The sequence below is a fragment of the Tinamus guttatus genome, unplaced genomic scaffold (assembly GCF_059628265.1).
Source record: "Tinamus guttatus ecotype Peru unplaced genomic scaffold, ASM5962826v1 Tinamus_guttatus_pri_ptg000056l, whole genome shotgun sequence".
NCBI lineage: Eukaryota > Metazoa > Chordata > Aves > Tinamiformes > Tinamidae > Tinamus > Tinamus guttatus.
This window is the reverse complement of record NW_028288590.1, coordinates 70,653-97,698: the sequence shown is the minus strand read 5'-3', so window position 1 is coordinate 97,698 and position 27,046 is coordinate 70,653. Positions and strand designations below refer to the sequence as shown.

Sequence of the window (27,046 nt, the reverse complement as noted above, 5' to 3'; positions counted from 1 at the left end):
TCACCGCAGCGAGGGGACTGGCACGGGCACGTCGGAGCGGTGCTGGCGCCGCAGCATTTCCCAGCAGGGAAGGGCCGAGCTGCTGGCCTGTGCCTGGCGCTGCCTCCAGCGCTCACAGCCAGGCTGCAGCGCCGGGGAGCTGGGGTTGAGGGGGCTGGTGTTGCAGCACCTAAGGGGCGCAAGCGGGGAGACCTGCAGCCTCCTGCCCCGCACCGTGTCAGGGCTCGCTGCAGGGAGAGCGCCAGGCCGTGCTGGGCAGTGTTGGGCTTTGGTGGGCCATGCTGGGCTATGTTGGGCAGTGCTGGGCCATGCTGGGCTGTGCTGGGCTGTTTTGGCCCACGCAGTGCCCTGCCGTGATGTTCTCCTGCTTCACCTCCCTGCGCCGTTTTGCATTTGCAGCTTTTGGCCACTTGCTGAAGGGTGCAGGACAGATGTGGCTGCCACAATTAGCAGTGGTGCGAGGTTCAGCCCGTGCATCCACATCTGAACCAGCACGGGCAGCCTAACCCACACATTCTCTTTTCGCCTGGGGCTGGGAATCTCCTCAGTGGCCAGCAGCGGTGGCTGGTCAGGGGGTTGGGAGCTGCAGCACGAGGAGCAGCCTGGGGAGCGATGTGGGGATGGCAGCTGGGCACATGGGCAGGAGGAGGAGAGGGGGCCGAGGCAGAAGGGCGGCGGGAGGAGATGCAGGGAGGAAGCCATGGGAGGAGCAGCCCCGTATCAGCGTGGGAATGGCAGCCCGAGCCAGAAGAACCGCCAGCGCTGAGGGGCGATGCCCAGCTTTAATTATTGGGCAGGAGACACAAGAAACCCGTGGGAGGGGGAGGCAGGGACTGGACAGGATGGTCCCAGTGGATCCTGGTGAGAGACCTCTGCTGTGGGAGCTCGCGTGTGGTCGGAGGCAGTGCCAGCAGCAGGGCAGGCCCTGTGCGCCAGTCCTCGTGCCGCCTGCAGCCCCCTGTGTCGTTGGCATTCGCACCCCATGCCAGGATGGGGCCGGAGTGAGGGGCTGGGATGGGCATGTTGGGGCTGCCCAGCCCTGGGTCCTGCCCTGCTCCCTGCTCAGGGTAGACGGGGGCTGGTGGGCGCTCCATGGGGGCCGCAGATGCAGGCGGCAGCAGGGACCTGCTGGGGCCTCCTGCAAGACCCAGGGTGGGCGCAGCGATCCAGCGATGCATCCGGATGCACTGCCGTCATCCGGGGGGCTGAGCCACGGTGCCGGGGACCGCACCAAGAGGACTCCCACCACCAGTTGCTGCCGGGGACACCGCTGTCAGAAACCACACCGGCCGCCTGGCTCCACTCCAGGCCCGGGAGCAGTGCTGGGATTGCCGGGCGGCTCCCGACTGGGAAGGGCCAGAGGAATGTGCAGCGCAACCAGTGTCACCAGTGCCTGCCCACGTCGGCACGCGGGGGACATCCCGAGACATGCTGACGGATGCACAGGGACAAGGAGGTCCCAGTGGGGCACAGCACCAGTGCGCTTGCACATGACAGTGCCATGGCGGTCGAGGGGCGACAGTCGGTGCGTGTGTCCCCCTCTTCGCTCCTGGCACAGCCTGAACGTGGCCCCGCGGAGCTGCCACAGGCAGGGGTGCCGCGGGAATGACAGTGATGCTTGCTTGGGAAAGCAGGCGTCACGGCACCGCGCCTGCTGGCACGGCTGCCCGACGCCTCCCCGCCGCCGGCACTGGCCCAGGCATCGCCGCTTGCTGCGATGCCCGTGCCAGCTTCACGCGCTTCCGAGTGCGCAGACAGGCAGAGGGACGCTCAGCCCTGGGTGCTTATAGAAAAAGAAATCTACTCTTTATTGTGGCGGTGGGCGAGCCTGGCCAGGGTTACATTCAGCTCTACTGCTGTCCGTTAGCGGGGGCGGTGAACATGCGTCGGGCCCTGCTGCGGGGCCAGGGGGCAGCCAGGGTTGGGTGGCGCCGAAGGGGAGGGTTAGCACCAGAAATGGGGCTCTGCATCCAGTGTGGGGCCCAGCCGCGGAGCCCCCTGCTCCGGGCGCCAGGAGCAGCTGCGACGGCGCAGGGCAGCGGCAGGACCGGCCAGGACTCCCGCTGCAGCATCCTGCAGCTGTGGCTGCTCGGCAGCACTGCAGGGGGCTGCATGCAGTGGGGCAGCGCTGCAAGGGGCTGCCGCACACACTGGGGCAGTGTCGCGTGGGGCCACTGCACGTGCTGGGGCAGCACCACGTGGGGCTGCTGCAAGTCCACAGGCGGCACTGCACAGGGTCACTGCACACACTGGGGCAGTGCTTCACAGGGCCACGGCACACAGCAGGGCAGTGCTGCATGGGGCCTCCGCATGCACCCTTGCAGCAGGTCCCGAGTCCTGCAGGTGCCACCGCGGCAGGGCAGGGCCGCAACACTGGGGCCGGGGCAGTTTGGCGTGTGTCAGGGGGGTTGCATACGAGCTGGGTGCGGGCCCAGCGGGATGGGTGCCGGACGGACAGCGCAGCCCTCGGCATGGAGAGTCCTGAGCGGGGCCAGGGGCCCGGGCGCCGCGGGCTCAGCGGCAGGGGCTGCGGCGCTGCGGCGGGGACCCCTCGGGCGGCTCTGCAAGGGAGCGGGTGATGCGGCAGCATGCTCGGTGCAGCAGCACCAGGACAGGGGGCCGGGTGCGGGGGGGCGCCGGGTCCCGCCTGGCAGCAGCCTCACCTGGAGGTGCCGGCTCCGGGCTCTCGTGGGGCACCGCGCTCTGCAGCTCGGCGCCGTCGGGCGGCAGGGCGCCGCGCGCGCGGGGGCAGCGGTCTCCGGAGCGTGTGCGCCGCAGCACCGTCTGCGAGGAAGGGAGTCAGCGGGCGTTGGGGGCAAACAGGGGCGTGGGGCGGCTGCCCCTTGCTCACCTTGCGGGCCAGGGGGCTGCTAGGGGCCGAGGCGCTGCTGTAGAGGCTGAGGCTGGAGCTGGAGCGGCTCGGGGACAGCACCTTGGAGGAGGGGGCCGACTGGTTCCCCGCGCACTTGGCCGCGGCGGCCCCCAAGGCATCTGGGGACAGGTACTTCTCGTTGATCTTCAGGTTGGTCCTTCCCTTCACTGGGGCGATGGGGCCGTGAGCGGGGAGGCTGTGCTGGGGCTGCGGGCACAGCCGCCCACTGTGCGCGGCCCCCCAGGGCATGGCCCGGGGCACTGGGCCCTGCTGCGCCTGTGCTGGGGCTCTCCAGCTGCAGGCCCGCTGCCCACACTGGCTGCAGAGCTGTGGGGTATGTGGGGTCCCCATGCCCTGGAGCTGGTGTCAGGGTGCCATGCCATGTGAGCCATGCAAGCCATGCAAGCCGCGCAAGCTGCGCAAGTTGTGCAAGCCATGCGAGCCATGCAAGCCATGCGAACCATGCAAGCTGTGCAAGCAGTGCAAGCTGTGCAAGCCGTGTGAGGTCTGCAAGCTGTGCAAGCCATGCGAGCCATGCAAGCTGTGAGAGCAGTGCGAGCAGTGCAAGCTGTGCAAGCTCTGCAAGCTGTGCGAGCTGTGAGCCATGCAAGCCATGCAAGCTGTGCAAGCCGTGAGAGTCGTGCAAGCTGTGCAAGCTGTGTGAGCTGTGAGCCATGCAAGCTGTGATAGCTGTGCAAGCTGTGCAAGTCATGCAAGCTGTGCAAGCCATGCGAGCTGTGCGAGCCGTGCAAGCTGTGCAAGCCATGCGAGCTGTGCAAGCCATGAGAGCCATGCAAGCCGTGAAAGCTGTGCAAGCTGTGCAAGTCGTGCAAACTGTGCAAGCCGTGCAAACTGTGCAAGCCGCATAAGCGTTGTGAGCCGTGCCCACCTCGGCAAGGGTCGTTCTTCACCAGGAACTCGTCCAGCGCGATCCATCCACCACCCACCCGCACCATGAGGGTGCTGCGCAGGATCCGCACCATCCGCAGCTGCTGCGACTCCCCGAACTGCGGAGGAGATGGTGTGAGGGTGGCCTGGGGTTGGGGGCGATGAAGGGTGCTGGGCAGTCCCATGAGGAACATGAGGGAATGGGGATCCTGTCCAGCACAGGCTGCCTGTACGGCGTTGGAGGAGTCCCGGCAGGAGGGAATGTGGGACCGGAGATCCCACACAGTGCAGACTGTGTGCATAGGGCCAAAGCAGCTGCAGGACCAGGGACCGCAGGAGCAGGGATCCCACACAGTGCGGGCTGCGTGCACAGCGCCGGAGCACTCCCGGTAGGAGGGAGCAGTCCCAGCTGCAGCGTGGTGGGAGGCAGCACTTACCCGGTACCTGTTGGCACTGATCTGCTCCACCTGGAAGCGCTTGGCACAGTTGCACTGGGCCACCTGCCTGTTCACCTGGAGAAAAGCCACATGGTTCAGCCCGTGGGTCCCTGGTCCCCATGCACCCTCGCCACAGCCACGGACACACCTCATCCTGGATACGGTCAGCATCGGCACTGCGGCGCAGCGGGTCCCGAGTCGGGTGCAGGGCACTGACGAACTCGCAGTAGTCGATGAAGCCGTCGCCGTTCAGGTCGAAGATGCTCGCCACGGCCTTCATCTCCAGCACATTGGTGGGGAACTCTGCAGGATGGGGAGGATCAGCCCTGCGAAGCGGCACCCCGTCCTGCACGCCCCATGCCGGCACTGCCTGCTCACTGGAGGCAAGGACGCTCTCGATGAACTCCCGCTGGCTGATGCGCCCATCCTGGTCCCGGTCGATGCCCCGGAAGATGTCCAGGACCCGGGACTTCATCTGGCCAATCCACTGCATGTAGCGCTTCCGCCAGACCCCGAAGTCGAAGTGCGCAAACTCCTCCAGCTGCAGAGGTGGTAGGAATGAGACGCATCCCATGGCAACAAGCATGCCAAGGAGAATGAACATCCCACTGGGAAAGAGCATCCCTGAGGGAAGCCCCTCTAGCATCCCAGATGGAGCATCCAAGCACGGAGCCACTGAGGCAACAGCAACATGGCTTGGGCCAGCTGGGGTCTGCAGGGATGGGATCTGCCCACTCCCATCTGGAGGGACAGGTGGGGATGGGATCTGCCTGCTCCCACTTCAGGGATCTGCACGAATGGGATAGACCCAGGATGTGCATGGCTGGAGTCTGCCCGCTGCCACCCAGAGAGCCATGTGGGAAGGGGCTTGGGGACACCCCAGCTGTGTCAGGCCCAGGGCTCCCACTGCAGCGGCCCTGGAGCCACCAGAGCATCCCGTGCTGGCGGTACCTCGCGCAGGCGCTGCAGGGCCGTCTCCAGCCGGTACTGCCGGTCCAGCGCCAGGAGCCAGAGCTGCTGCCAGCGGTGCAGGAGCTGCGCCACGAGTGGCGTCTGGGGCTCCAGTGCCCCGAGCGGTGCCACCGCGGCGCCCGGCGCCTTCCCCGCGCTGCGACGCCCTGCGGCAGGCGGACACGGCGGTGAGGAGCGTGCGGGGGGCTCCGCGCAGCGCCAGGGGAGCGGGGCCCTTACGTGCGGCCAGCCGGCGGGGGGCCGGTGGCGCCAGCTCCACGGGCAGCTTCCGCTTGCCGCTCTTGGTGACCTGCTCCACGTCGGGCTGCTTGCGGTTCAACTCCTCCATGAAGACCTGCACGAGAGCCGGCACTGAGCACCTCCGGGCACAGAGCATAGGCAGAGGCTGCCGGGGTGCCCGGGGTGCCCGTACCGCGTGCTGGGCCTGCAGCTCTTCCAGCTGCTCAGCGTCCTCGGGCAGCGGCTCCTGCTCGCGCAGGCTCAGCGCCTCCTCGGCTGCCGTGATCCAGTCGAGGAGCCGGGTGACCTCCTGGCGCTCGGCGGCCAGGCTGGCGCCCTGCGCCTGCAGCCGCTCGCCCTGCTGCTGTGCCCAGCTCAGCACCTGGGAGGGACAGAGTGGATGGCACGGGACAGCGCTGGGCACACGCCGTGCACGAGACGGCAACGCGGACCCGGCTGGGCACAGGGCCGCACGCAGGACGCAAACGAGGACGTGATGGTGCCAGGACCGCAGGGCTGCAGACGTGCAGCGGGCGCGGAGCGCTGGAAGCAGCTCCGGTGGCTCCGCGCCGCTCCAGAGATCCCAGTGCCGATTAGACACACAATGATCTGCACAGCGATTGCTTTGTGCAGACAAGGACGAGGGATCCGCTGGGACCCGTTGGACTCGTTTGGGCAGAGCCGGGAATGCTGTGCCACTGCTCAGGGAGAGCTGGGAATGCAGCCTCAGAGCTGGGGGAATTCCCATGTGCTTCCCCCCAGGGATACTGCCTGCATTGGGAAGAAGGAAGGAGCTGCCAGCTGAGCAGGAGAGGACGCCAGTGGCCACTGCACCAGAGACGACATTTGGGTGGCAGCAGGGGAGGACAGGGAGGGTGCAAGGGCACAAGGATGGGCTAAGGTCCCTCTGCTCTGTGAAGGCACTGGGATGAGAGTGCAGGATGGGAGCACCGGGCCGGGAGCTCACCTCCTGGAAGCGGCTCTTGGCCACGGTGACCCAAGACTTGATGGTGACGATGGCGTCGGGGTGGCAGGCGGCCAGGATTTCCTCGCCCAGCGAGCTGATGCACTCCAGCTCCAACTGCTGGCACTGCAGCGACTGCCGCAGCTCCTGTGGGCACCGTGTTTGCAGCGGGGGTCACAGCCCTGCAGCCCACGGGCCCCACGCCTGCCGAGGGGCCCGTGGGGACAGCCCCATGGGGAGTGGGGAGCCCCATGGTGGGACTGGTTGCATAATGTGGGCCGGGACAGCAGGGGAAGGGACTAAAGGAGAAGGGGGCAAGGAGCGTTCCTTGGGGTAGGGGACAGGAGGTTCCTACGGAGCGGCACACACCATGATGCTGTGATATCGTGTACACTGCAACACCACGCACACCACAGCACCACACACACCGTGATGCTGTGCATGCTGTGACACAATTTACACCACAATACCACGCACACCGAGACACCATGCACACGGAGACACCATGCACCTCACAACACCATGCACACCACACCACCACGCATGCTGCAATGCCCTGCACACCACGATGCTGAGCCTGTTGCGACCCCAGGCACACCACGACCCCACACACGCTGCAGCAGGGGCTCGCTCATGCCCCAGGGCTGCGAGACAGCTCAGTGGGAGGTCAGGCCGGGCACTGACCTGCAGCTGGTGCTGGCACTCCTGCACGGCTGCCTCCTCCTCGGGGAAGACGCCGTACTTGAGGGTGGTCTCTGCCTCGGCCAGGCGCGCCAGGAAGGCGTGCACGAGGCTGTGGAACTCCTCCGCCTGCCGCAGGGCAGCGGGACCCGCTCAGGCTGCTGCCCCTGGCCCCGGAGCACGCAGAGGCAGCAGCCAGGTCTCCCGCACAGCGCTCGGCCACCCGCGGCGCGGCCGCCCCGCGCAGCTCCTTGCAACACGGCACCTCACGCCCTGCAGCCCTGGTAGCAGCCTGCAGCCCGGGGCACCGCGCGGCACCCGCTGCCGTTGCAACACGCGGCCGCCTGCAGAGCCGCCCGCCCCACACCTGCTGCAGCGAGGCCTCGAGCCGGGCCTGCTTGGAGACGGAGAGCTTGCAGACCAGGTCCCAGCGGGCGCCGAGCTCCTCCACCTGCCGCTGCAGCCACTGTGAGTCCACGCTGCTGCTGCCACGCGTCAGGTCGCGCACCGAGCGCTTCAGCATCTTGATGCAGCCAGCGCGCTTGCCCAGCTCCTTCTGGAAGATCTGCAGAGATGGCAGGAGCGGATGGGGGGCACCGGGGATTCCCCGATGCTGCTCCCTAGAGCGGTCACTGCCCCACACTGCCCTGATCAGCACTGGGGAGCCGGGCTGATGTGGGGTGCAGGAAGGGTCTGCGCTGGCACTGCTGCCCATGCTGGCACAAGAGCACGTGGCGCTCGTCCTGCACCAGGACACAGGACATGTCCTGTGATACCGACCTTGTGCTTGTCCATGAGGTCGCTGACCAGGTCCCGGTCCCCTCCGACGGGCACGTCCTCACTGAGCTGTGGCTCAGCCCGGTACAGCCAGTCCATGAGGGCTTGCAGTGCGTCCGTGAACTTGCCTGAGAAGAGCAGGTTCTCCTCCAGCTTGTGCTGCCTGCAGGGTAATAATGGGGTACGGGTCATTCCCGGGGACACTCCTGGGCACAGTCCCCACAGGCAGTGGCGAGCGGAGCCGCGGAGTCGCCTCACCTCTCTGCAGCCCGGCTGCACAGGGCGTCCCAGCGCTCCCGCAGCTCCCCCAGCAGCTCCTCGAGTGGCTGCAGGTCCTCGGGCAGCTGCGCTCGCTCCCGCAGCGCCCGCCCGCTGCGCAGCGTCGCCTCATACACGGGGCGCTTGGAGCGCAGCACCTTCTGGAAGGCCTGCGGGCAGTGGGTCAGGGCGGCTGGCGCGCGGCTCCACGCGCCGCGGGGACGGGACAGCCCACCTTGTGCTCAGCCAGCTGGCACTTGATCTCCTCCTGGCTGCCGGCCGTGTCGGGGGGCAGCTCCAGGCTCTGCTCCACCTCCTCCATCCAGTCGAGCAGCAGCCGTCGGGACTCGCTGAACTGAAAGGAGGGCAGCGGTGCGGGGCAGCCACGTCGGCGCCGTGCACCACGGCCCATGTGACAAACAGCACGTGGACCAGGGGCCGTGGGGCCAGGAGCACCTGGTGCAGGCGCTGCAGCACAAGGGCCCACGCACCGCAGGGGCAAGATGGACCTCGAGCCGGAGAAGCTCGGCCCATGCTCCAGTGCCAGCCCGGGGTAGCCCCGTGCGGTGGTACCTGCTTGGTGCGCTTGCGGGCCTCCTCCAGCGCGGCTCCGCGCTCCGCAGCACGCTGCAGCACCTTGGCCAGCCGCTCCCGGGCCGTCAGCACCAGGTTCTGGATCACGGCCCCATCCTGCTTCCGGCTGAAGTCCTTCAGGCGGGACGCAACAGCCTCGAGACCGCCGAGCTGCTCCCCGTGCGCCTGCGCCTCCTTCACCAGGGCCTGCAAGAGAGCGGAATGTGCCAGGGTGCCTGGGGCTGGGGCAGCCTCCAGGGACAGGCGGGAACGCAGGGAGCACAGAGAGGGGCAAGAAGCACGAAGCAGAGACCCAGTGCGGAAGCACAGAGATGTCCCAGGACAGACCCGGTGCGGATGCACAGAGACATCCAGGGACACAGAGTAGAGACTGGGTGTGGATGCACGGAGATATCCAGGGACACAGAGTAGAGACCGGGTGCGGATGCACAGACGTCCCAGGACATGGAGCAGAGACCCAGTGCGGATGCATGATGATTGCCTGGCTGCAGCCAATGCCATGCAGGACAGGAGCTCAGTGCCCAGGGCGGTGCAGGGAGGTGTGCGCGGGTGCCCGGCTCACCTTGTGCTCCTGGATCTGCGCGGTGACAGTGTCCAGCAGGCAGCTGGGGGGCGCGGGGCAGGCGAGCGCCTCTTCGGCACGGCCCATCCAGCGCAGCAGCTCCTGCATGGCGCCGTGGAACTCGGTGGTGGCCGTCAGCCCCTCGGCCAGGCGCTCCTGCGGGCACAGGCAGGCGCTGGCAGCGGCGGCGCAGCCACCCCAGTGCCAGCAGCAGCCTGGTCCGGCCGCACACCTTCCTCTCCTGTGCCTCAGCGTAGACACTCTCCCACTTCTGCTCCAGGATGCGCAGGCTGTGCTCGGTGCTGCAGGGCCGGGCGGCGCAGCAGGCGGCCAGCAGCCGCTGCAGCCGGTCGCGTGCCTCGTTGTAGGCGCGCTGCTTGGCCTCCAGCTCCTTGCACAGCTCCTGCAAGCAGTGCGGGCAGCGTCACAGCCGCACCGGCAGCTCAGGCATCGCCAGGGTGGGCAGCAGGGCAGCCGGCGGCGCCTGGGGCTCACCAGGTGTGTGGCAAGCTCCTCTTTGGTGGCATCCGGGTGGCCCCACGCTGGCTTGGAGAAGAAGAGCTGCAGCTCCACCTGCTCCAGCCACTGCAGCAGCTCGGTGATCTCCAGCGTGATGTCCTGCACCTGGCTGAGGTTGTTCTCCAGCTCCAGCTGGCGGCTCTCGGTCTCGCTCTGCACCGCGTCCCAGCGCTGGTTGAGCTGCTGCAGGCTGCGCTGCAGCCCCTCCACACTCTCGCCCAGGCTGGATAGCAGCAAGCCCTGACCGGCCTCGTTCACCGACTGCACCGTGCGTGCGTGGGACATCACGTCGTTCCTCAGCACCTGCCGGGGCAGTGCTGCCCGTCATGCGTTGGCCCCACTTGCCTGTCCCATCTGCCCTTCTGCACATCACCGCACCCACAGCACCATGCAATGCGGTGCAGGGCCATGCAGTACCAAACAGCCCCATGCACCACTGGCAGCAATGCACAGAGCTGTGCATCAGTATGCAGCACTGTGCAGGGCCACACAGCCCCGTGAAGCACCACACAGCCCCATGCAGCACTGTGCAGCACCATGCAACACTGCTCAGCAATGCACAGAGCTGTGCATCAGTATGCAACACTGCGCAGTGCTGTGCGTCACCACACAGCTCCATGCAGCACTGTGAAGTGCCATGCATTACCACACAGCCCTGTGCAGCATCATGCAGCGCCACCCCACACTGCACAGTCCCATGCAGCACTGTACAGTGCCATGCATCACCACACAGGCCCATGCAGCACTGTGCAGCATCACACAGCACTGTACAGCCCCGTACAGCACTGTGCAGCACCATGTAGTGCTGAGCAGTACCCTGCAGACCTGCGTCAGCCGCAGGTGAGCATGCCTGGGCATGGGGAGGCCAAGTGGAGCCGCCGCGGCCCTCCCGCAGCCGACTCATCCCTTCCATGCCGTCACGGCGGGAGGAGCCGCGTTCTCACGCTGCCGCCCCAGCGGATGCGACGCACGGGCAGCCGCCCTCACCTTGTGCTTGGCCAGCTCTATCTCGCAGCTCTGCAGGTCGAGGCGCAGCAGGGTCGGGCCCTGCAGCTGCTCTGAGGTGCGGGACAGCCACTGCAGCAGCTCCTCCAGCTGGTGCTGGAACTGGCCCAGGCCCAGCAGCGCCGCCTCCAGCTGGTGCTGGGGGGAAGGGGCAGGATGGGCGCCCGCCCATCCAAGACCCGTGAGTCCCACACGGGGACCCAGCGCCCAGCACCATGCACCCTGCACCCAGTGCCCAGCACCCAGTGTCCAGCACCTACAGAGCACTGTGCATCCAGTGCCCAGCAGCATGTACCCTTTGCCCAGAACCCAGTGCCCAGGACCTTGCACCCAGCGCCTATCCAGCACTATGTACCCTGTGCCCAGGACCACGCACCCTGTGGCAAGCACACTGCACCCAGCTCCTGGCACCATGTACCCCGTGCCCAGGACCACGCACCCAGCATCAGCACAGCATCATGCACCCCGTTCCCAGTACAATGCACCTGGTCCCTTCCCAGCACCACACACGCAGAGCGTGCCCGGCACCATGCACCCACTTTGCTGTGTCCCCCCACTCACGCCCACAGCAGAACCAAGACAAACAGCTCGGGCACCACCACCCGCCCCAGAGACCCCCGGTCCCTGTGCCCACCTGCCGGCTGACGATCTCCTCCTCCAGGTGGTCCCAGCGCTGGCGGAAGTCATTGAGCGGCGCTGGGGGCTCCCCGTGCCCGGCGCCGCCCGGGCCCGCCTGGTGCTGCAGGCTCTCCACGTCCACCTTGCACTGGTAGAGCTCCCTCTTGAACTCCTGCCGGGCACAGCCGTGAGTGGGACCTGCAGCCCCAGCCCTGCACAAGCCTGCAGGCTGCCGTGCCCCAGGCAGGCGCGGCGCACTGCAGCATGGCACGTATGGCATGTGCGTGTATAGCATGGCACGGCGCAGTGTGGCATTGCTTGACTTAGCATGGTACAGCACGGCATGTACACCTCACGTGCATACAGCGTGGCACAACTTGGCGTGGCTTGGTATGGTGCAATGTGTCACAGCAGGGCATATGTGGCAGATATGCACGGTGGCAGAGCTGGGCACATGCAGCACACACGGACCGGGCACAGCTCTGTGTGCTGCGACACAGCCCCGTGCGACAACCCTGGCACCGCTCCTTGGGCTGGGCGCCACAGCCCAGTGCTCCTGCCCTCTCCAGGCCCACAGCTCCTCCCCACAGACCGCAGGACACTGCTGTCCAGGGCCCAAGTGGGGCAGGGGCTCAGCCACCCCATGGCCACCACCAGCGGGGGCGTTGGGACACCAGCCCTGCCTAATGCGTCACCTGCTCCCACTGCTGCAAAAGGCCCCATGCGCCTGCATCCTGGCCCCCCAGCACCCCGTCCCACACAGACCCACCTTGAGCTCCGCCAGCTGCTGCTGCACCATGTCCAGGTCTCCACCAACCAGGAATTCCTCGGCCAGGCGCAGCTCTGCCGCATCCAGCCACTCCAGCAGCCGCTGCCACGCAGGGAATGCGGGTCGGGGCAGGCAGACCCCAGCCCACTCCCTGCCCTACAGCCCTGCGCAGCTGGCCCCGCCGCAGCTCTGGTTGAAGCAGCCCAGCCCAGGGATGTCCCGCGCGTGCCCCAGTGCCCTCCGCACCTGCATGGCCTCCTGGTAGCTGAGCGCAGCCTGGAGCTGCTCCTCGAGGCGGCCGTGCCGCTCCGTCCACACCTTGCTCAGGCCGTGCCAAGAGGAGTAGAGCTGCAGCGGGCACGAGGTCAGCGCTATGCCAGCACCTGCCACTGCGCTGCCCGCCCGGGACCCCCAGCATCCCGACCTGGACCCCAGGACACCATCCCTGGATCCCCAGGACAGGACCCCCATCCTTGTCTCTCTGGACACTCACCTATAGGGCTCCAAGGAAACTCACTGCGGGCTCTGCAGGATGCCCAGCCCCAGCTCCCCCCAAGCTTTCACCTTGTGTGCCCTGGAGCCCCCATTCCTGTTTTCCTGAACACCAAGCACTCGTCTCCCAGACACCCCCACCCTTGCACCTCCTCACACCCCTAACCTCCAGGGCCCCCATCCCTGGGACTCCCAACCTCGTGGATCCCCAGCAGACATCCCCCATCCCAGACATCCAGGGCAGCAGCAGGAGGCCTCGGGGACGCCCCATCCTCATAACTGGTGCCCAGGAGCGGCACCCACGGCCCCTTGCCGGAACCCCCAGGCCAGACCCTGCTGGAGCATCCACCTCATCCAGACTCCTGGTGACGTCGGGCTTGTCGGGGTCCCCGCAGGAAGACACCAGCTCCATGCCGAGGATGCCCAGCGTGTCCAGCTCGCCCTGCAGGGCGTCGATGTCCTCGCGCAGCGCCTGCGCGCGGCACAAAGCTCAGCGCCGGCGCCCGCGCCGCCCGTGCTGCGCGGCCCCTGCAGCCCCCAGCTACCTGCATGGTGCGGAGCCGCGCGCGCACGGCCTCGGGCTCGGCGCCCGCCTCCTCCAGGCCCAGCACCAGCTGCTGCGTGTCGCCCAGTGTCAGCGCCAGCTCCGAGAGCCCCTGCCAGAAGCGGTCGGCCAGGGCCAGCAGCTCCCGCAGCCGGCGCTCCCGCTCCTCGCAGCGGCTCCGCAGGCTGCTCCACTGCGACAGCAGCCGCTCCGTGCGCTCCTGGATCACTGCAGGGGTAAAGTGCATGCGGCTCAGTGCATGATCATGCTGAGACGCTACATGCACAGGAATGCTGCATGCACAGGGATGCTGCGTGCACGGGGATGCACTCAGGTGCATGCATGGCCTGGCAGAGCCGGGGTACCTGCAACAGCGGCTTCGGAGCTGGCTGCCTGCATGCTGGCCAGCAGCTCGCTGCCCTGTGCCCGCACCGTCTCCAGCGCCGCCCCCAGCTTCTCCAGCTCGGCCAGCGCCAGCCCGTTCTCCCGCAGCTGCTCCCGCAGGAGGGCGACATCGGTGCCAGCAGCTGGCGGGCTCCGCAGCCGGCTCTGCAGCCGCTCCAGGCACTCCAGCAGCAGGTCCATGCGCTCGCTCAGCTGCCAGGGCGAAGCCAGTCAGCGAGGGCCATGCTGGAGGGTCACCAGCCCCCAGTGCCAGCCCCCTACCTGGCTGCAGCGCGGCAGCGCGTCCTCCAGCAGCGCGGCGGCCTGGCACACGCGCTCACGGATGCTCCCGTACTGCTCCTCCGCCTCCCGGCAGCGCTGCTGGAACGGGGCGCCCTGCTCCGGGCTCAGCTCTGCCAGGCGCGCCGCCGTGCACTGCAGTTTCCCCATCAGCGGCCGGTGCTCCGCGATCACCTCCCGCAGGCCCTGCAGGTGGAGGAGGTGGCAGAGAGTGGCACTCAGATGTATCCTGGGGTCCCAGGCTGCACCTGCCTCTGCCTCGGTGCATGGTGCTTGCGCAGCGATCCAACAGCTCCGCTCCCTCCCTTTGCACCCTGAAGCTGCTCTTCCCTGCACCAAGGTCCCCCTGTGCCCACAACCAGTGCCTCCCGACCTCCCCCTTCACCCTCCCGAGTCCATTCCCATTCTGAGCTTATTCCCTACCTGCAGCAGCACCTGCTGCTCCTTGAAGGCCTCGTAGCTGATGGCGCTGGGGGAGAGCTGCTGTGCCGTGAGCAGCGTCTCCGCCAGCCAGGGCGCCAGCTCCTCGTGCGCCTCGGCAAACTGGGCCAGCAGTGCCTGGGTGTGCTCCAGCTGCACGGCGCAGGCCGCGCTGCGCGCAGAGAGCTGCTCCGTGCGCTCCCGCAGCGCTTGCACAGAGGGCTGTGGAGAAGCGTGGCTCAGCGGGGGCACACACAGCACAGGACATGCGCCTGCAGTGCTGCAGCGCGGAGGCGCCCAGGCTGCTCACCTGCAGGCATTGCTGCAGGGGCTCAGGGCAGCGCTGCAGCACTGGGGCCGCCACAGCCAGCAGGCGCTCCACCAGCCCCCTGTGGTGCAGGATCTCGGCGGAGAGCAGCTGCGGGACAGGGAGAGTGGGTGCCACATCCCGGGGACCAGCCCCGCTGTGCCCACCTGCCCATGCACCCACCTTCTGCTCGGAGAGCTGCGCCCGCACGGCCTCCGCCTCCAGCTGCACCCGGCCGATGTCCTCGAGGCGCGCGGCCAGCCCGGCCAAGAGGGCCAGTTCGGAGTCCAAGATCTGCTCGAACTGTGCAGGGACAGGAACCATCAGCCGGGGGACACGCACTGCCAGCAGCAGCCCCTTGGAGCACCTCCGGTAGGACCCACTGCCCCGGGCGCAACCCATCTCCCACCCGCGCCCCAGCTCTCGTGAGTCATCTCCGGTACCCCTACATCAGCACCTTCTCGCTGTCGCCGAGTGGCAGCGCCCGGTCGCCGTCCCCAGGTGCCAGCTCCTTCTCCACGCGGCCCAGCCACAACGCCAGGTCCTCGGGTGCTGTGCCCACGCGGGACGAGGCCTCCAGGGTCTGCTCGAGTCGCTGCAGGGTGTCAGCGCTGCTCTGCTCCACGATGAGGTACCGCATGCGCAGGGAGTCCATCTTCTCCTGTGCCAGCTGCGCCTCCTCCCCTGCACGCACACACCAGCGTCACCACGTCCAGCCAGCACCGGCACCGGCACCAGTGCCTGCACCCGGCCGCTTCCCCACTCGCCTGTGACCATGTGCAGCAGACGCTGCCCGCTCTCCAGAGCCCGCTCCAGCTGCGCCAGCCGGGCGCGCACCTCCTCGCACAGCCCCTGCGGGAGAGCAGGTCCGTGGCACCGTGCCGCCCGGCCCGCCGCAGCCAACCCGCTCCCAGCCCGGCCCCTACCTGCACTTGACCGTGGGCGTCGCGCAGGCGGCCCACGCAGCCATCAGCGCCCCAGAGCTGCGCCAGCCGCCGCTCTGTGGCACCCAGCCACTCCTGGAAGGGGTCCACGGCCTCCTGGAAGGCCTGGGCAGCCGGCAGGATGCGCTCCAGGCGGCCGTGCCTGCGCGACGGCCCGTGAGTCTGCGCCGAGGCCCCGCAGGGAGCAGCGCGCAGCGCACGGTGCCACCAAGCCCCCAGTGCCGACCCACCTGGCTTCAGCCTCCTGCACCAGCCGGCCCCACTTCTCGGCTAGCACGCGGAGGCACTCGGGGGCCTCTGCTGACAGCTGTTCCTGCAGCACGAGCTCCATGCGGGGCCGACGCTCCTCCAGCAGCCGCTTCAGCAGCTGCAGGGCACGCGCGGCATGGGCTGTGGCGGCCCCACGGCAGCGCCAGAACTGGCGCAGGGAGCACCACAGCCAGGCGATGAGGGGAGCACCAGGGCCGGTGCAGGGATCACCGGAGCAGGCGGTGAGGGGAGCACCAGAGCCGGGCACCACGGGCCCGGGGCGACTTTACTCACCTTCTGCTCCTCCAGCTGGGCTGTGGCCACCTTGGCCTCAGATGAGGGAGGCTTCTGGTTGCCCACCAGCTGCTCCATGTCAGCCACCCAGGCCAGCAGGCTCTGCGCTGTGTCTTGAGCCCGCTCTGGCTCCTCGGGCACCTGCCGGGGAGATGGTGCTGAGCCGCCCGCGCCCGCCGCTGCCTCCCGCGCACCCGGTGTGCGGCACCGCAGGCTTCCTGCGGCAGTGCCCCATGGTCACCTCGGCAGTGTTGGGATCAGGATCGGGGTCAGGAGCGGGGCTGGGGCCGGGGCCAGGCCGGGGACAGCTGGCAGCCGGCTCCACCGCGTGCTCCGTCAGCACCATCACCGTCCGTGTGACCGGGGCCTCCCCGGCCGGGTACTCGGTCACCTCCACGATCTCCGTGACGATGGTCTCTGTCACCTCCGTCACCTCTGTCACCTCGCGGGTGGCCAGCGGCTTCCAGGACCAGGCGGCCCTGGGGGTGCCGGTGCGAGGGGGGGTCCAGGCGGCGCCGCCGCCCCCCGCCCAGCCCGGCCCCCCGGGCAGGGCGCCGATGGCTGCGCTCCCGTTGTGCACGGCCGCCTCTGAGCTGCTGCGCTTCAGCGGCGGGGGGCTTCCGTCACCGCCCCAGCCTGCGCCCGGCGCCACCTCCGCCGGCAGCTCCGCTGGCCCGCGGCTCTTCTCCCCCAGGCAGCTGGGCCGGCTCGCCGGGTTGCCCATGGCGCGGGGTGCGCGCTCAGATCCCCGCCTGCAAGGAGCCGGCAGCGCGGCAGCCGCGGCGTCAGCGCCGGCACTGGGACCCCCGGGGGGGCCGGGGGCTGCGCAGCCCTGCCTGCGCCGCGGCGCATCCCCGCGCAGGGATGCGGGGCAGGACGGCCGCGCGGGTGGGCAGATGCGGCTGCCGCTTTGTGCCGTTAGATTAACTGGGCGGCGAGCAGCGCCGGGAGAAAGGGGCCATCTGCCGCGGGGCCTCACAAAGGCGCTGGCACCACCGGGGAGCTGAGCCCGCAGCGCCGAGCGCAGCGGTGCTGCTCTGCAGGCGGCCGCCCCGCTGCGGCCATAAATCCAGGCACCCGTCAGGACCCTCCCTTCCGTGCCGCCTTGGCCAGAGCCTCCCCCAGCAGCGTGCCCGGCTCTCGGCGCTCCGCAGCGCTCTCCTGTGCATGCACGCACAGCCGGCAGGCTCGCGGTGCGCACACCCTGCACACACGTGCACGCTCACGGGACGCGCAGCAGAGCAGAGGCTACTGCTCGCATCCTCACGTGCACGTCAGCCCCAACACGCGCCCGGGCTCTCTGTTCTGTTGGGTGCTGTGCAGTGCTCGGCAGGGCCACAGGAGCATGTCCTGCGCTACCTCAACCCCCTGCACTGCTCACACACCCAGCACAAACAGGCTGCACAGCACAGCCACGCTGCACATCTACACACGTTAAGCCAGCATCAGCAGCCCGCTCACAGCGGCTGCATGCAAGCAACAGGCGCACACGCCTTCCCGCCCAAGGGCCCCCGCGCATCCTCGCGCACACCCCTCTGCAGGCCGAGCCCTCGTGCGACGCCCTGTGGAGCTGTGCATGCTCGCACCAATACCCCTGCATGCAGCCAGGGCATGCTGCACGCTGCTGGGGTGCACTGCACACTGCCTGGGCATGTTGCATGCAGCCAGGGCACACTGCACGCTGCTGGGGCTGAGCCTCCCTGCGCTGCTGGCCCGCGCGCATGGCAGCTGCGCACACACTCACACACCATGGCACCTCCCGTGCTGAGCCCTGGCGCACACACGTGTCCCCCCGCGCTGCCCCACGTGCCCTGCACGGATGCAGCACAGACGGCTTCTCCAGAACAGCATGGGCAGAGCCTGCTGCTGCCACCCTGACTGCAGGGTCTGGGGGTGTCTCGAAGACACCACCTGCAGCACACGCACCGGATACCCTCCCCGTCCCGGGGGGGAACCTGCAGCGCTTCCCGGCACCACAGGGACACGGTCCTCGTGTGCCCACAGCAGCAGCCGCGCTGCTCCAGTCGGACGCAGTGCCCGCACTGCCCGACTCCCCCGCGGCAGCATCGCGTCCCGCATGGGCCTGTGCGCTCTGTGCTGGCGCTGCCCCACATGCCACGACGCCGGTACCGGGGACTCGGCGGCACTTACCGCTCGGCGGAGCACGGCGGGATCCATGGGCATCGCCCGGGGGCCGGGCAGCGGCGCCGGGGGCAGCGAGGGCTGCGGCGGAGCCGCCTCCCCTCCCCTTCGCTTCCCTTCCCCGGGAGCGGCGGGGCCGGCGCTACCGCCGCGACATGTCGCGGTCGCCGAGGCCTTTTGTGGCGCTGCGAAGCGGCCGCGCCGCTCCGGTCCCTTCGGCAGCGGCCGCGCCGGAGGGCGGCGGGACCCGGCGGCTGTCACCGCGGCGCCGGGCCCCGCGCCCCCCGCAGCGCCGCGCGGGGCCGGGGCCGGGGCCGGGGCCGGGGTCGGGCGGGGGCCGGGGGCGCTGGGGCCGCTGCGGGCCGGGCCGCTGCGGGCGGGCGCGGCCCCTCGTCGCGCTGACCCCGCCGCGCCACAAAGGCCCCGCTCGCCTTAACCCTGTGGGCGCCGCGCGTTACCGGGGAAACCCGCCGGCGCCGCAGCCATCCCGGCGGGCGCGGGGCGGCCCGGCCCGCCCGCCGCCACCTGCGGCCCCGCCGCCACCTGCTCCCGCCCCGCCGCGCGGCCGGGCCCCGCCGGCACCGGCACCGGCACCGGCACCGGCACCGGGAGCGGGGCGGAACAGGGGCCCGGCCGATGCCTGGGGTCCCTCGGGGTCCCGCGGGCTGCTCAGGACTGCGGCAGGAGCGAGCGGAGCCCTGCGGCGGCTGCGCCCAGCAGCCTCCTGCTCTGCCCGCTGGCATGGGGAGCCCAGCTCCCTCCCGTGCAGCCCCAGCTCCAGCCTGCACATTTCTCCCGGAGCATCCCGGCTCTTTCGAGTTTGGGATGGTGGTGCTGAGCCCCACTTGTCACCTCTGCGCCAGAGGCTGAGCTGGCAGGAGCCTGTCTCCCTGCTCCAGCCGCCCCCAGGACTCCCCCTCCATCCCCGGGCATGGACAGGCAGCGTATGGGGCACCCGTCTGGCGCCGGGTGCTGTCAGGAGCCTGCTTGGCACGCTCCGGAGCCCCAGGTACCGGCACGGGTGCACGGGCACGGGTGCACGGGCACGGGAACCCAACACGGGGCACAGAGGGGGGAGCCGGCGGCTGGAATCTCCAGCCTCAGATCCCAGGAGCCGGGTGGGTTTCGCCTCGGCCTCGGCTTTGTCTGCACGGGGCCGGCATGAATGGCCCTTTCAGTTTGTGCCGTCATGTGTGCCGAGGGAGCCCGCGCGCCCGCCAGGCCCGCAACAAAAGGAGCCGGCGAGGGGCTGCGTGGAGCCGAGGAGGGGCCGCCCCGGCGCTCCTGCTGCACGACCTGCCTGGCAGCTGTGCCAGCGCGGCCTGCGCAGGACACCGTGACACCCCCCGGGTGCCTGGGGGGGCTGCGAGCAGAGGGGCACGCGAGCGCTGTGCAAGGGGACATGCTGCACGCGACTGTGCAGGGGGGCACCGCCGAACGTCTCTGCCCGGGCACGGCTGCACGCGCCTCAGGCGCCCAGGGGGGCACGGCTGCACGTGTCTGACCATGCATGGCTGCACCTGTGTCACCCATGCAGGGGGACATGGCTGCATACGCCTCATGCATACAGGGGACACAGCTGCACATGTCTGATCATGCATGTCTGCACCCGTGTCACCTGTGCAGGGGGACACAACTGCATGCACTTCATCCATGCAAGGCTGCCCTGCACCTGTGTCATCCACGCAGAGGGACATGGCTGCACCCATGTCATCTGTGCAGGGGACACACAAATGTCACCTATGCAAGGGGACACAGCTGCACATGTCTGACAGCGCATGGCTGCACTCGTGCTCCCCGTGCAGGGGAACATGGCTGTGCACATCTCTCCAGAACAGGGCTGTGCATGTCACCTGTGCAGGGGGACACGGCTGCACATGTCTGATGGTGCATGGCTGCTCCTGCATCACCCACGCAGGGCTGTGCGCAATGCCTGGATGGACAGAGCTGCCAGGCACAGGGCTGAGCCCGAGGCTGCAGGTGGCTCTGCGGGGCTGCAGGGCAGTGATGCCGCAGGGAGCCAGCACTGTGCCAAGCACGTCATGTGGCAGCGGGGCCAGAGGCAGAGCAGAGCACTGTAAGGCTGGGGAGGGCGAGCTGGGGACGCGGGACCCTGCCTGCCTTGTGGGTGAGATTGGGGGCCCTGCCAGGCTGCCTCCCTCTGCAGGGGCTTGAGACCCGACTATCCAGGTCCCGCCTGGCCTCACGGGCCGCGGGCCGAGCGCGTTACCTGCGGGGCTGGGCGGGCAGGCAGCCTCCTCTCCACGGCGTCCAGCCAGTGCCGCAGGGCCAGCAGCTGCTCGTGCACCTCCAGCTGCCGCTCCTCAGCCCGCTGCCGCGCTCTGGGGACGAAGGGGCGCGGGGGACACCTGCGGTCGCTGCAACCCCTCTGTGCCCACGCCAGCTGCGCTGCGCCTTTCTCATCCCCACGGGGCCGGACTCATCTCGCCACGCAGACACGTGTGCATGCAGGGCCTGGTCTGCACCCGGGATCGGCAGCCGTGCTCGTCCCGCCATGCCCAGCGGAGCGCTGTACCTCTCTGGCTCCTCTGCATGTGGTGATAACCCCTCCACGCTCTCCCTGGGAGTGTCAGCATCATCCACGGCAAAAAGCTCCTGCAAAGAGACCTTTTTCACCACAAGATCCCAGTGTCCTTCACCAGTCCAAGCATCTCAGCACAGCTCCCAAAGCATTCCCAATTTCCTGGTCCTCTGTCATCCAGAGGAGCCCTCAGCTGCTTGCAGCTACCCACCAGCCTTGCAGCCCCTCTGTGTCCATGTGCTGCACCTGCCCGAGCAGAGCCCCAGCTGTAGCCCATGGAGCAGGGGCCTATCTCAGAGGCTCTGGTGCTCCACACAGTCCTGCTTTAAAGTCCAGCCTAACTGCCTGATGGTCAAGCTGCTTTTGCCCCATGTAGTCCAGACGTAAGGTAGAGCCCTCGGCACCCTGATGTTAAAGGGACGCAGAGGGTCCCGCGCTCCTCTGCACCAGAGTCTTCTGGCACTCGTCTGGCTGAGCACCACAGTGCAAATCACAGTCTCATTAAATCCTATTTCTAACCACCCTGTGTGCGGACGGGCTCGCCCTCTGCCTGTGTACAGGGCAAATGTCCTGCAGATGTGCTGAGCCCGTGGGAGCAGGAGCACAAACCTGCCCATCCCAGTGGCAGCGCCTGGGGGAGGCCCAGAGGCTGCTCCCTGGGTGGGCTGAGCACTGTCACCCACTGCGAGGGGACATTGTGGAGGCGTGTGCAGCCCCTCCGTCCTGCTCGCCCCACGGCTCTGCCCCATGGGCCCTCCTGTGAGCCAGCATGGGCACGTCCCGCACGGATGCGTCCTGCGCAGCCCTCCCAGCACTGTCCCACCGTTCTGCTCCCACAGCCGTTCCCCTCCTGGGTCTCTTGCCATCACCTTGCAGCAGTCCCATCCCACTGCTTGTGCCACCACCGTGGTCAACAGTGGGGTCCCAGCTGCGGGAATGGAACAATCTGCCTCTCCGGGACGGGGTAGGTGCTGCAGCGGCACAGCTGGATGTGGGATCAGGGAGCTGGAATGCAGCCCCGTTTCCCACTCCCTGGTCCCCTCGGCCAGAGCAGCATCCCAGGCTTGGATGTTCCCTCATGTCCGTGCCAGGACAGGGCAAGCTGATCCAGCTAGGCACTAACCATGAGGGTAAGTCGCAAAGCGCTGTAAAAGCCCTACTGCTGCCACCAACCACGGTGCTTCAGGGAGCAGTATGCTGTGGAGCAGGCATAGACCCTTCACGAGGGGTCCCCAAGGGCCTTGGCACCACAGGAAGGGCCGAGAGCATCATTGGATGGAAAAGGGGGATTGGCACCGCAGCTGAAACCCACGGGGATGGCCTGGCGCAGAGCGGGGGAGCGGGTCGGTGGGACCCCAGCCGCACATCACCCGGCTCCGGGCACAGCACAGGCAGTTACAGCATGGCAGGGTGCAACAGGCAGCACCATCTCGGCTGCGCCACCAGCAACGTCCCTGCTGTGAGGAGCAGAGCGAGCAGATTTGGAGCTGCCCAATGTCCACGACACTGCAGCCTCAGGAGGGCGGCAGGGCCCTGCCTGCCATGGCCCTGGTGCTGCGCTCAGCGCGGGGACACGGGCACCGACCGCAGCCCCGAGCCGTCCAGGCGGCACGGGGACACCAAACTGTCCCGGCAGCAGGCGGCGGCTCTGCCGGGGACAGCGAGTGCGGCCGTGCAGCCGTGGCCAGGGGGGCTCCGGGCCCCTGCAGGAAGCGGAGCCGGCAGCTTATCTGCTTAAAGAAAAGTTCAGCGTCTCGGCAGAGGGGGCCGTGGGAGAGAGCGGCCGGGCTTTGTCCCGGCTGCCTAGAACGAACAGAAAGTTCCCAGCGCGCGAGCAGCTCCAAACACACGCTGGCAGCGCGGCGCCAGGCAGCGCCGGCCCGCGGCGTTGGCAGCCGCTCCCTGCGAGCGGCCGCCCGGGTCCCTCCACCGCTGCACACAGGGCGCACGGCACTCGGGGTGAGTGCTGCTCGGAAATGCACACTGCTTTGGATGCACTCCTGTAGGAGGCACGCCATGTGGGATGCACGCTTCTCTGGATTCACACTGCATGGAATCCACTCCTGTGAAATGCACACAACTCTAGTGGGATGCACACCATCTGGGATGCATGGCACTCGGGATGCACGGTGCTTGGGAATGCACACCGCTTGGGATGCACAACACTCGTGATGTATACAACTTGGGATGAATTCCCCTAGGATGTACACCACTCCAGACACACACTGCTCAGGATGCACCCCACAGATCCCAGGCATCCTGCTGACCACGGCTGGCAAAGGACACAGCCCTGCAGTGGGTGGTCTGGGGACCCCTGTGTGCTGTGGGCCGGGGAAGCCCCAGCGGCGCCCGTGTATCCTGCTCGGAGCCAGCACAGGCTGCACGGCCGCCGCGTGCAGCCAGGTTGCCCCGTGGCGCCGCGGGCTCCTCGGGTGAGAGCGCTGCGGCTGCAGCCTGTGTTTTGTGTAAGCTGGTGCAGGGTGTTTGCAAACGTGTGCGTGCGGCACAGGGCTCCCTCGGCAGCGAGCGCGTCCCTGCGCCTGAGTGACAGCCATTCTTAGCAGTGCGCTGAGCCCGCTGCCACCCCTGCCGGGGGGGCTGCAAGGGAGAGCGCTGCCCGCGCCGGCCGCGCCGGCTCAGCCACGCCGTGGAGAGAATGGAGCGATCCATCATCATTAACTGGCCCGGCCGCGCGCTCTCGGCGCCCTTCCTGCTGCACGGCGCGGCCTGGGGCTGAGCTGCTGCTGCTGCACCCTGCTCCCTGGTCACCCTGCTGCACCCCCCTGCACCCTGGGCCCCCCTGCTGCACCCTGCGGCTCCCTGGGCCCCCCTGCTGCACCCTGGGCCCCGCTGCTGCACCCTGCGGCTCCTTGCTGCACCCTGGGAACCCCTGTTGCTCCCCAGCCCCTGCTGCACCCACTCTGTCCCGTGTTGGTGCCTGGCCCCCTGCTGCACTCCGGCCCCCCGATTCCCTGCATGCCAACCCCCTCCCTGCTGCACCGTCCCTCCTGCCCCTCAGCTGCCCCACGTTGGTGCCTGGCTAACCCAGCAGCGCTCGGGCAGCGCCTGCGCGATGCAGCCACAGGGCCCTTTCTCCGCATGGGTGGCAGTGGCCAAGAGGGGCACAGACAGGCCCAGCGGTGCAGGGCTGCCGCGGGGCCCTGCCCAAAATACAGAGCAAAGCCCAGCTGCCTGGACGCAACGTGCAGCAGGACACGGACGGCTTGGCCAGCTTGGACTGTGCTCCTGAGAGCCAGGAATGCACACGGCAAACCCGGCTGCAGGGAGATAAGAGGGGCCAGCGGGACACGTGAAGATTCCTAAGGAACCGGGGGGATGGAGAGCACGGGGACGTTTCATCTCTCAGCATGAGGAGGGCAAGAAGGCGATTGGGAGGATTCACCAAGGGGTAATCCCGGTGACCCAACCCCAGAGCCTTCTGCGATGGGGTGACGGCGGGTAGATGAGGGCAGAGCAGTGGCTGGTGTCTCCTCGACTCCAGCAAGGCTTTCAGCACTGTCTCCCATTGCATCCTCATGGGAAGCTCCAGGCGTGTGGGTGAGACAAGTGGACAGAGAGGCACGCTGAGAGCTGGGGGAAAGGCAGAGTCTGTTTAGGGGCCTGTAGCTGGGGGTGCCCCCCTGCAGTCAGTGCTGGGCCCGGTCCTGTCCAGCTGCTTCCTCAGGGACCTGGATGAGCGGTCCAAGGGCATCCCCTCCAGCACAAGAAGGATGTGGAGCTTCTAGGGAGGGTCCAGCATAGAGCAAAGAAGATGATGAGGGGATTGGCGCATCTATTGTGTGAGGAGAGACTAAGTGAGCTGGAGAAGACTGAGAGGGGATCTGATCAACATGTACAAGTACCTGAGGGGAGAGTGTAGGGAGGATGGGGCCAGGCTCTTCTTGGTGGTGTCCAGTGACAGGACAAGGGGTAATGGGTACAAGCTGAAACCCAGGCAGTTCCATCTCCATGTGAGGAAGAACTTCTTTCCTGTGAGGGTGCCAGAGCCCTGGCACAGGCTGCCCAGAGAGGCTGTGGAGTCTCCTTCTCTGGAGATCTTCAAACCCACCTGGATGCCACCCTGTGCCCCATGCTCTGGGTGCCCCTGCTGGAGCAGGGGGTTGGACTAGATGGTCTCTAGAGGTCCCTTCCAACCTCAGCCATTCTGGGATTCTGTGACAGGGTGCACCCTCAGCACGTGTCCTAGAAGTCCCAGCCTGGGAGGAGAGGCTGATCCACCCGGGGCTCTGCTGCCATCCATGGGCCCGGGACAGGCTGGAGAGGGGGGTGGAGAGGAACCTCATGGAGCTGGAGCAAGGTGAACACAGGGCCCTGTCCCCAGGGAGGAGGAACAGCCCCCGGCACCAGGACAGGCTGGGGGAGCCGCTGGGGAGCAGCTCTGCAGAGAAGGATCTGGCGCCCCGGGGGTGACAGAGTGACCGTGAGCAGCACTCGGCTCTGGTGGCCATGGCCCATGGTCTCCTGGGGCATCAGGCAGAGCGTTGGAGCAGGGCGAGGAGGGGATCCTGTCCCTGTGCTCAGGGCTGGGGAGGCCACGTCTGGAAGTTGGCTCCAGTGCTGGGCCCCCAGGACAAGAGGGACATGGAGCTACTGGAGAGAGCCCCGGGGGGGGCTGTGGAGATGGCACTGGGCTGGGAGCATCCCTGCGGGAGCAGAGGCTGCGGGAGCGGGGCTGTCCCGCCTGCAGGAGGAGCCCTGGGGACCTCCGTGCGGGGACCTGCAGGGCTGGTGGCCAGGGGACCGGCCCAGCTCTTGCCTGACTGACGGGACAGGCAGCGGCACAAGCCAGAACAGGCACTTTGTCCCATGAGCACGAGGACAAAGGTCCCTGCGGGGAGGGTGACGGTGCCCGGGAGCAGCTGCCTGGAGGGGGTGACGTCCCTGTGCCCTGGGGTCCTGCTGGAGCGGGGCTGGAGCGGGGGTCCCCGGAGGCCCCTGTCCCTCACCCCGCCGTGGTTCTGTGAGGGGCCGGGGCGGGAGCAGCTCCGGGCCCTGCCTGGGGGCAGCCCCGCGCGGCTCCTGCCAAGCTGCCCGCGCTGCAGCACTCGTGCAGCGCCCGTCCCGCTCCAGCGCACGCCATGCGTCATGCCAAGGACTCACCCGGCCCTCACTGCTCCCAACAGGCCTGCGGCCACGCGCTGCCCCTGCCTGCCTGTCCCCTCCCTGCCACCACCGTCCCTGGCACTAAGCTCAGCTCTCCCGGCCACCTCGACAGGCACTACTTTGCTAGGAAAAACGCACTTTGTTCCTCTGTCCCGCAGGCGCCCGCTCCTTGCAGCCTGGCTGCATCCTACCTGGTGCCAACTGCACCCTGGTGCCAACTGCACACCAAGTCATCCCTCCTGGTGCCGGCTGCATCCCAGATGGAGCCAGCTGCATCCCAACTGGTGCCAGATGCATCCCAAGGGGCACTGGCTGCATCCCAACCAGAGCCAGCTGCAACCCAACCAGTGTCAGCGGTATCCCAACCAGTGCCGGCTGCATCCCACTGGGCACGGGACGGCTCAGCCCCTGGCTGGGGCGAACAGAGGAGGCGAGTGAGCGGCTGCTTTCAGACCATCTCCTTTACTGGCGGCGCTCGCGGCGCCGCGGGCCCATACTGCTCGTTTTACAAACACTGCTTGGTATGTACAGTCGGCTTTTAGTGTTTTGCCCCTGGGAAGAGATGTGCGGGGATCGTGGATCAGCCCCTGCTGCCCGAAGGGGAACGAGTGGGGAGGGGGCACGGGGCCCGGCGGAGCGGTGGCCAGGCCTGGCACCCATGCCCGTACGTCATGCAAAAGCAAAATTGGATAATGAGAGTAACAGAGACAGATGCGGAGGGATAACGTGACTCCGTTTACATGTGGCAGATGAGCGCGGGAGGGAGGAGGAGAGGGGCTGCGCCTGGGCGAGCGCCGCGCGCGCTCGGGCCCCTGCGGCCCCTGCAAGGCGAGGGGGCGCGTGTCCCAGCGTCCTGCAGCGCCGCGGCGCGTGCCCCTGCGCCGGCGGCTTGGAATGGACATCCAGCAACACTAAAACAAAGCGAACAAAAGAAAACAAAGATGGCATGAGACAGGAGGGCTGGGGCATGCGGTGAAGCTGCGGGGCAGCGCCATCAACAACCCGCCTTGCTCCCGTCCTCCACCCCGGGGACATCCCGCTGCCCGTGGACAATCCCGGCAGGAATCCCGGGGCTGGCCCCGCGCAACGCCAGCTCTCCAAGGGAAGAGACTCGAGGAAGGACAGTGTTACCTGCGTGGCCGAGCGCGGGCGAGGCGCTGCCGCCTCCA

The 27,046-nt window shown here is 68.1% G+C and overlaps 1 protein-coding gene across 1 annotated transcript; it reads right to left on the bottom strand.

Annotated features, from left to right (window-relative positions):
• Window positions 1-16,816, bottom strand: LOC104572798 (microtubule-actin cross-linking factor 1, isoforms 6/7). Its single transcript, XM_088540112.1, has 38 exons — window positions 16,311-16,816; window positions 16,070-16,210; window positions 15,757-15,893; window positions 15,509-15,668; window positions 15,350-15,434; window positions 15,040-15,266; window positions 14,766-14,885; window positions 14,586-14,693; window positions 14,285-14,497; window positions 13,838-14,047; window positions 13,537-13,768; window positions 13,173-13,399; window positions 12,977-13,099; window positions 12,382-12,483; window positions 12,136-12,237; window positions 11,383-11,538; window positions 10,731-10,886; window positions 9,720-10,046; window positions 9,457-9,627; window positions 9,225-9,380; window positions 8,642-8,848; window positions 8,304-8,423; window positions 8,069-8,238; window positions 7,814-7,973; window positions 7,401-7,598; window positions 7,037-7,162; window positions 6,356-6,499; window positions 5,582-5,770; window positions 5,389-5,503; window positions 5,149-5,315; window positions 4,576-4,738; window positions 4,346-4,500; window positions 4,198-4,272; window positions 3,762-3,879; window positions 2,852-3,039; window positions 2,664-2,784; window positions 1,232-1,346; window positions 1-169 (listed from the first exon to the last, which is right to left on the bottom strand). Exons 1-38 carry the CDS (start codon window positions 16,791-16,793, stop codon window positions 1-3), a joined length of 6,336 nt encoding a protein of 2,111 aa, XP_088396238.1. The 5' UTR covers window positions 16,794-16,816.
• Window positions 16,817-27,046: the final 10,230 nt, after the last annotated feature.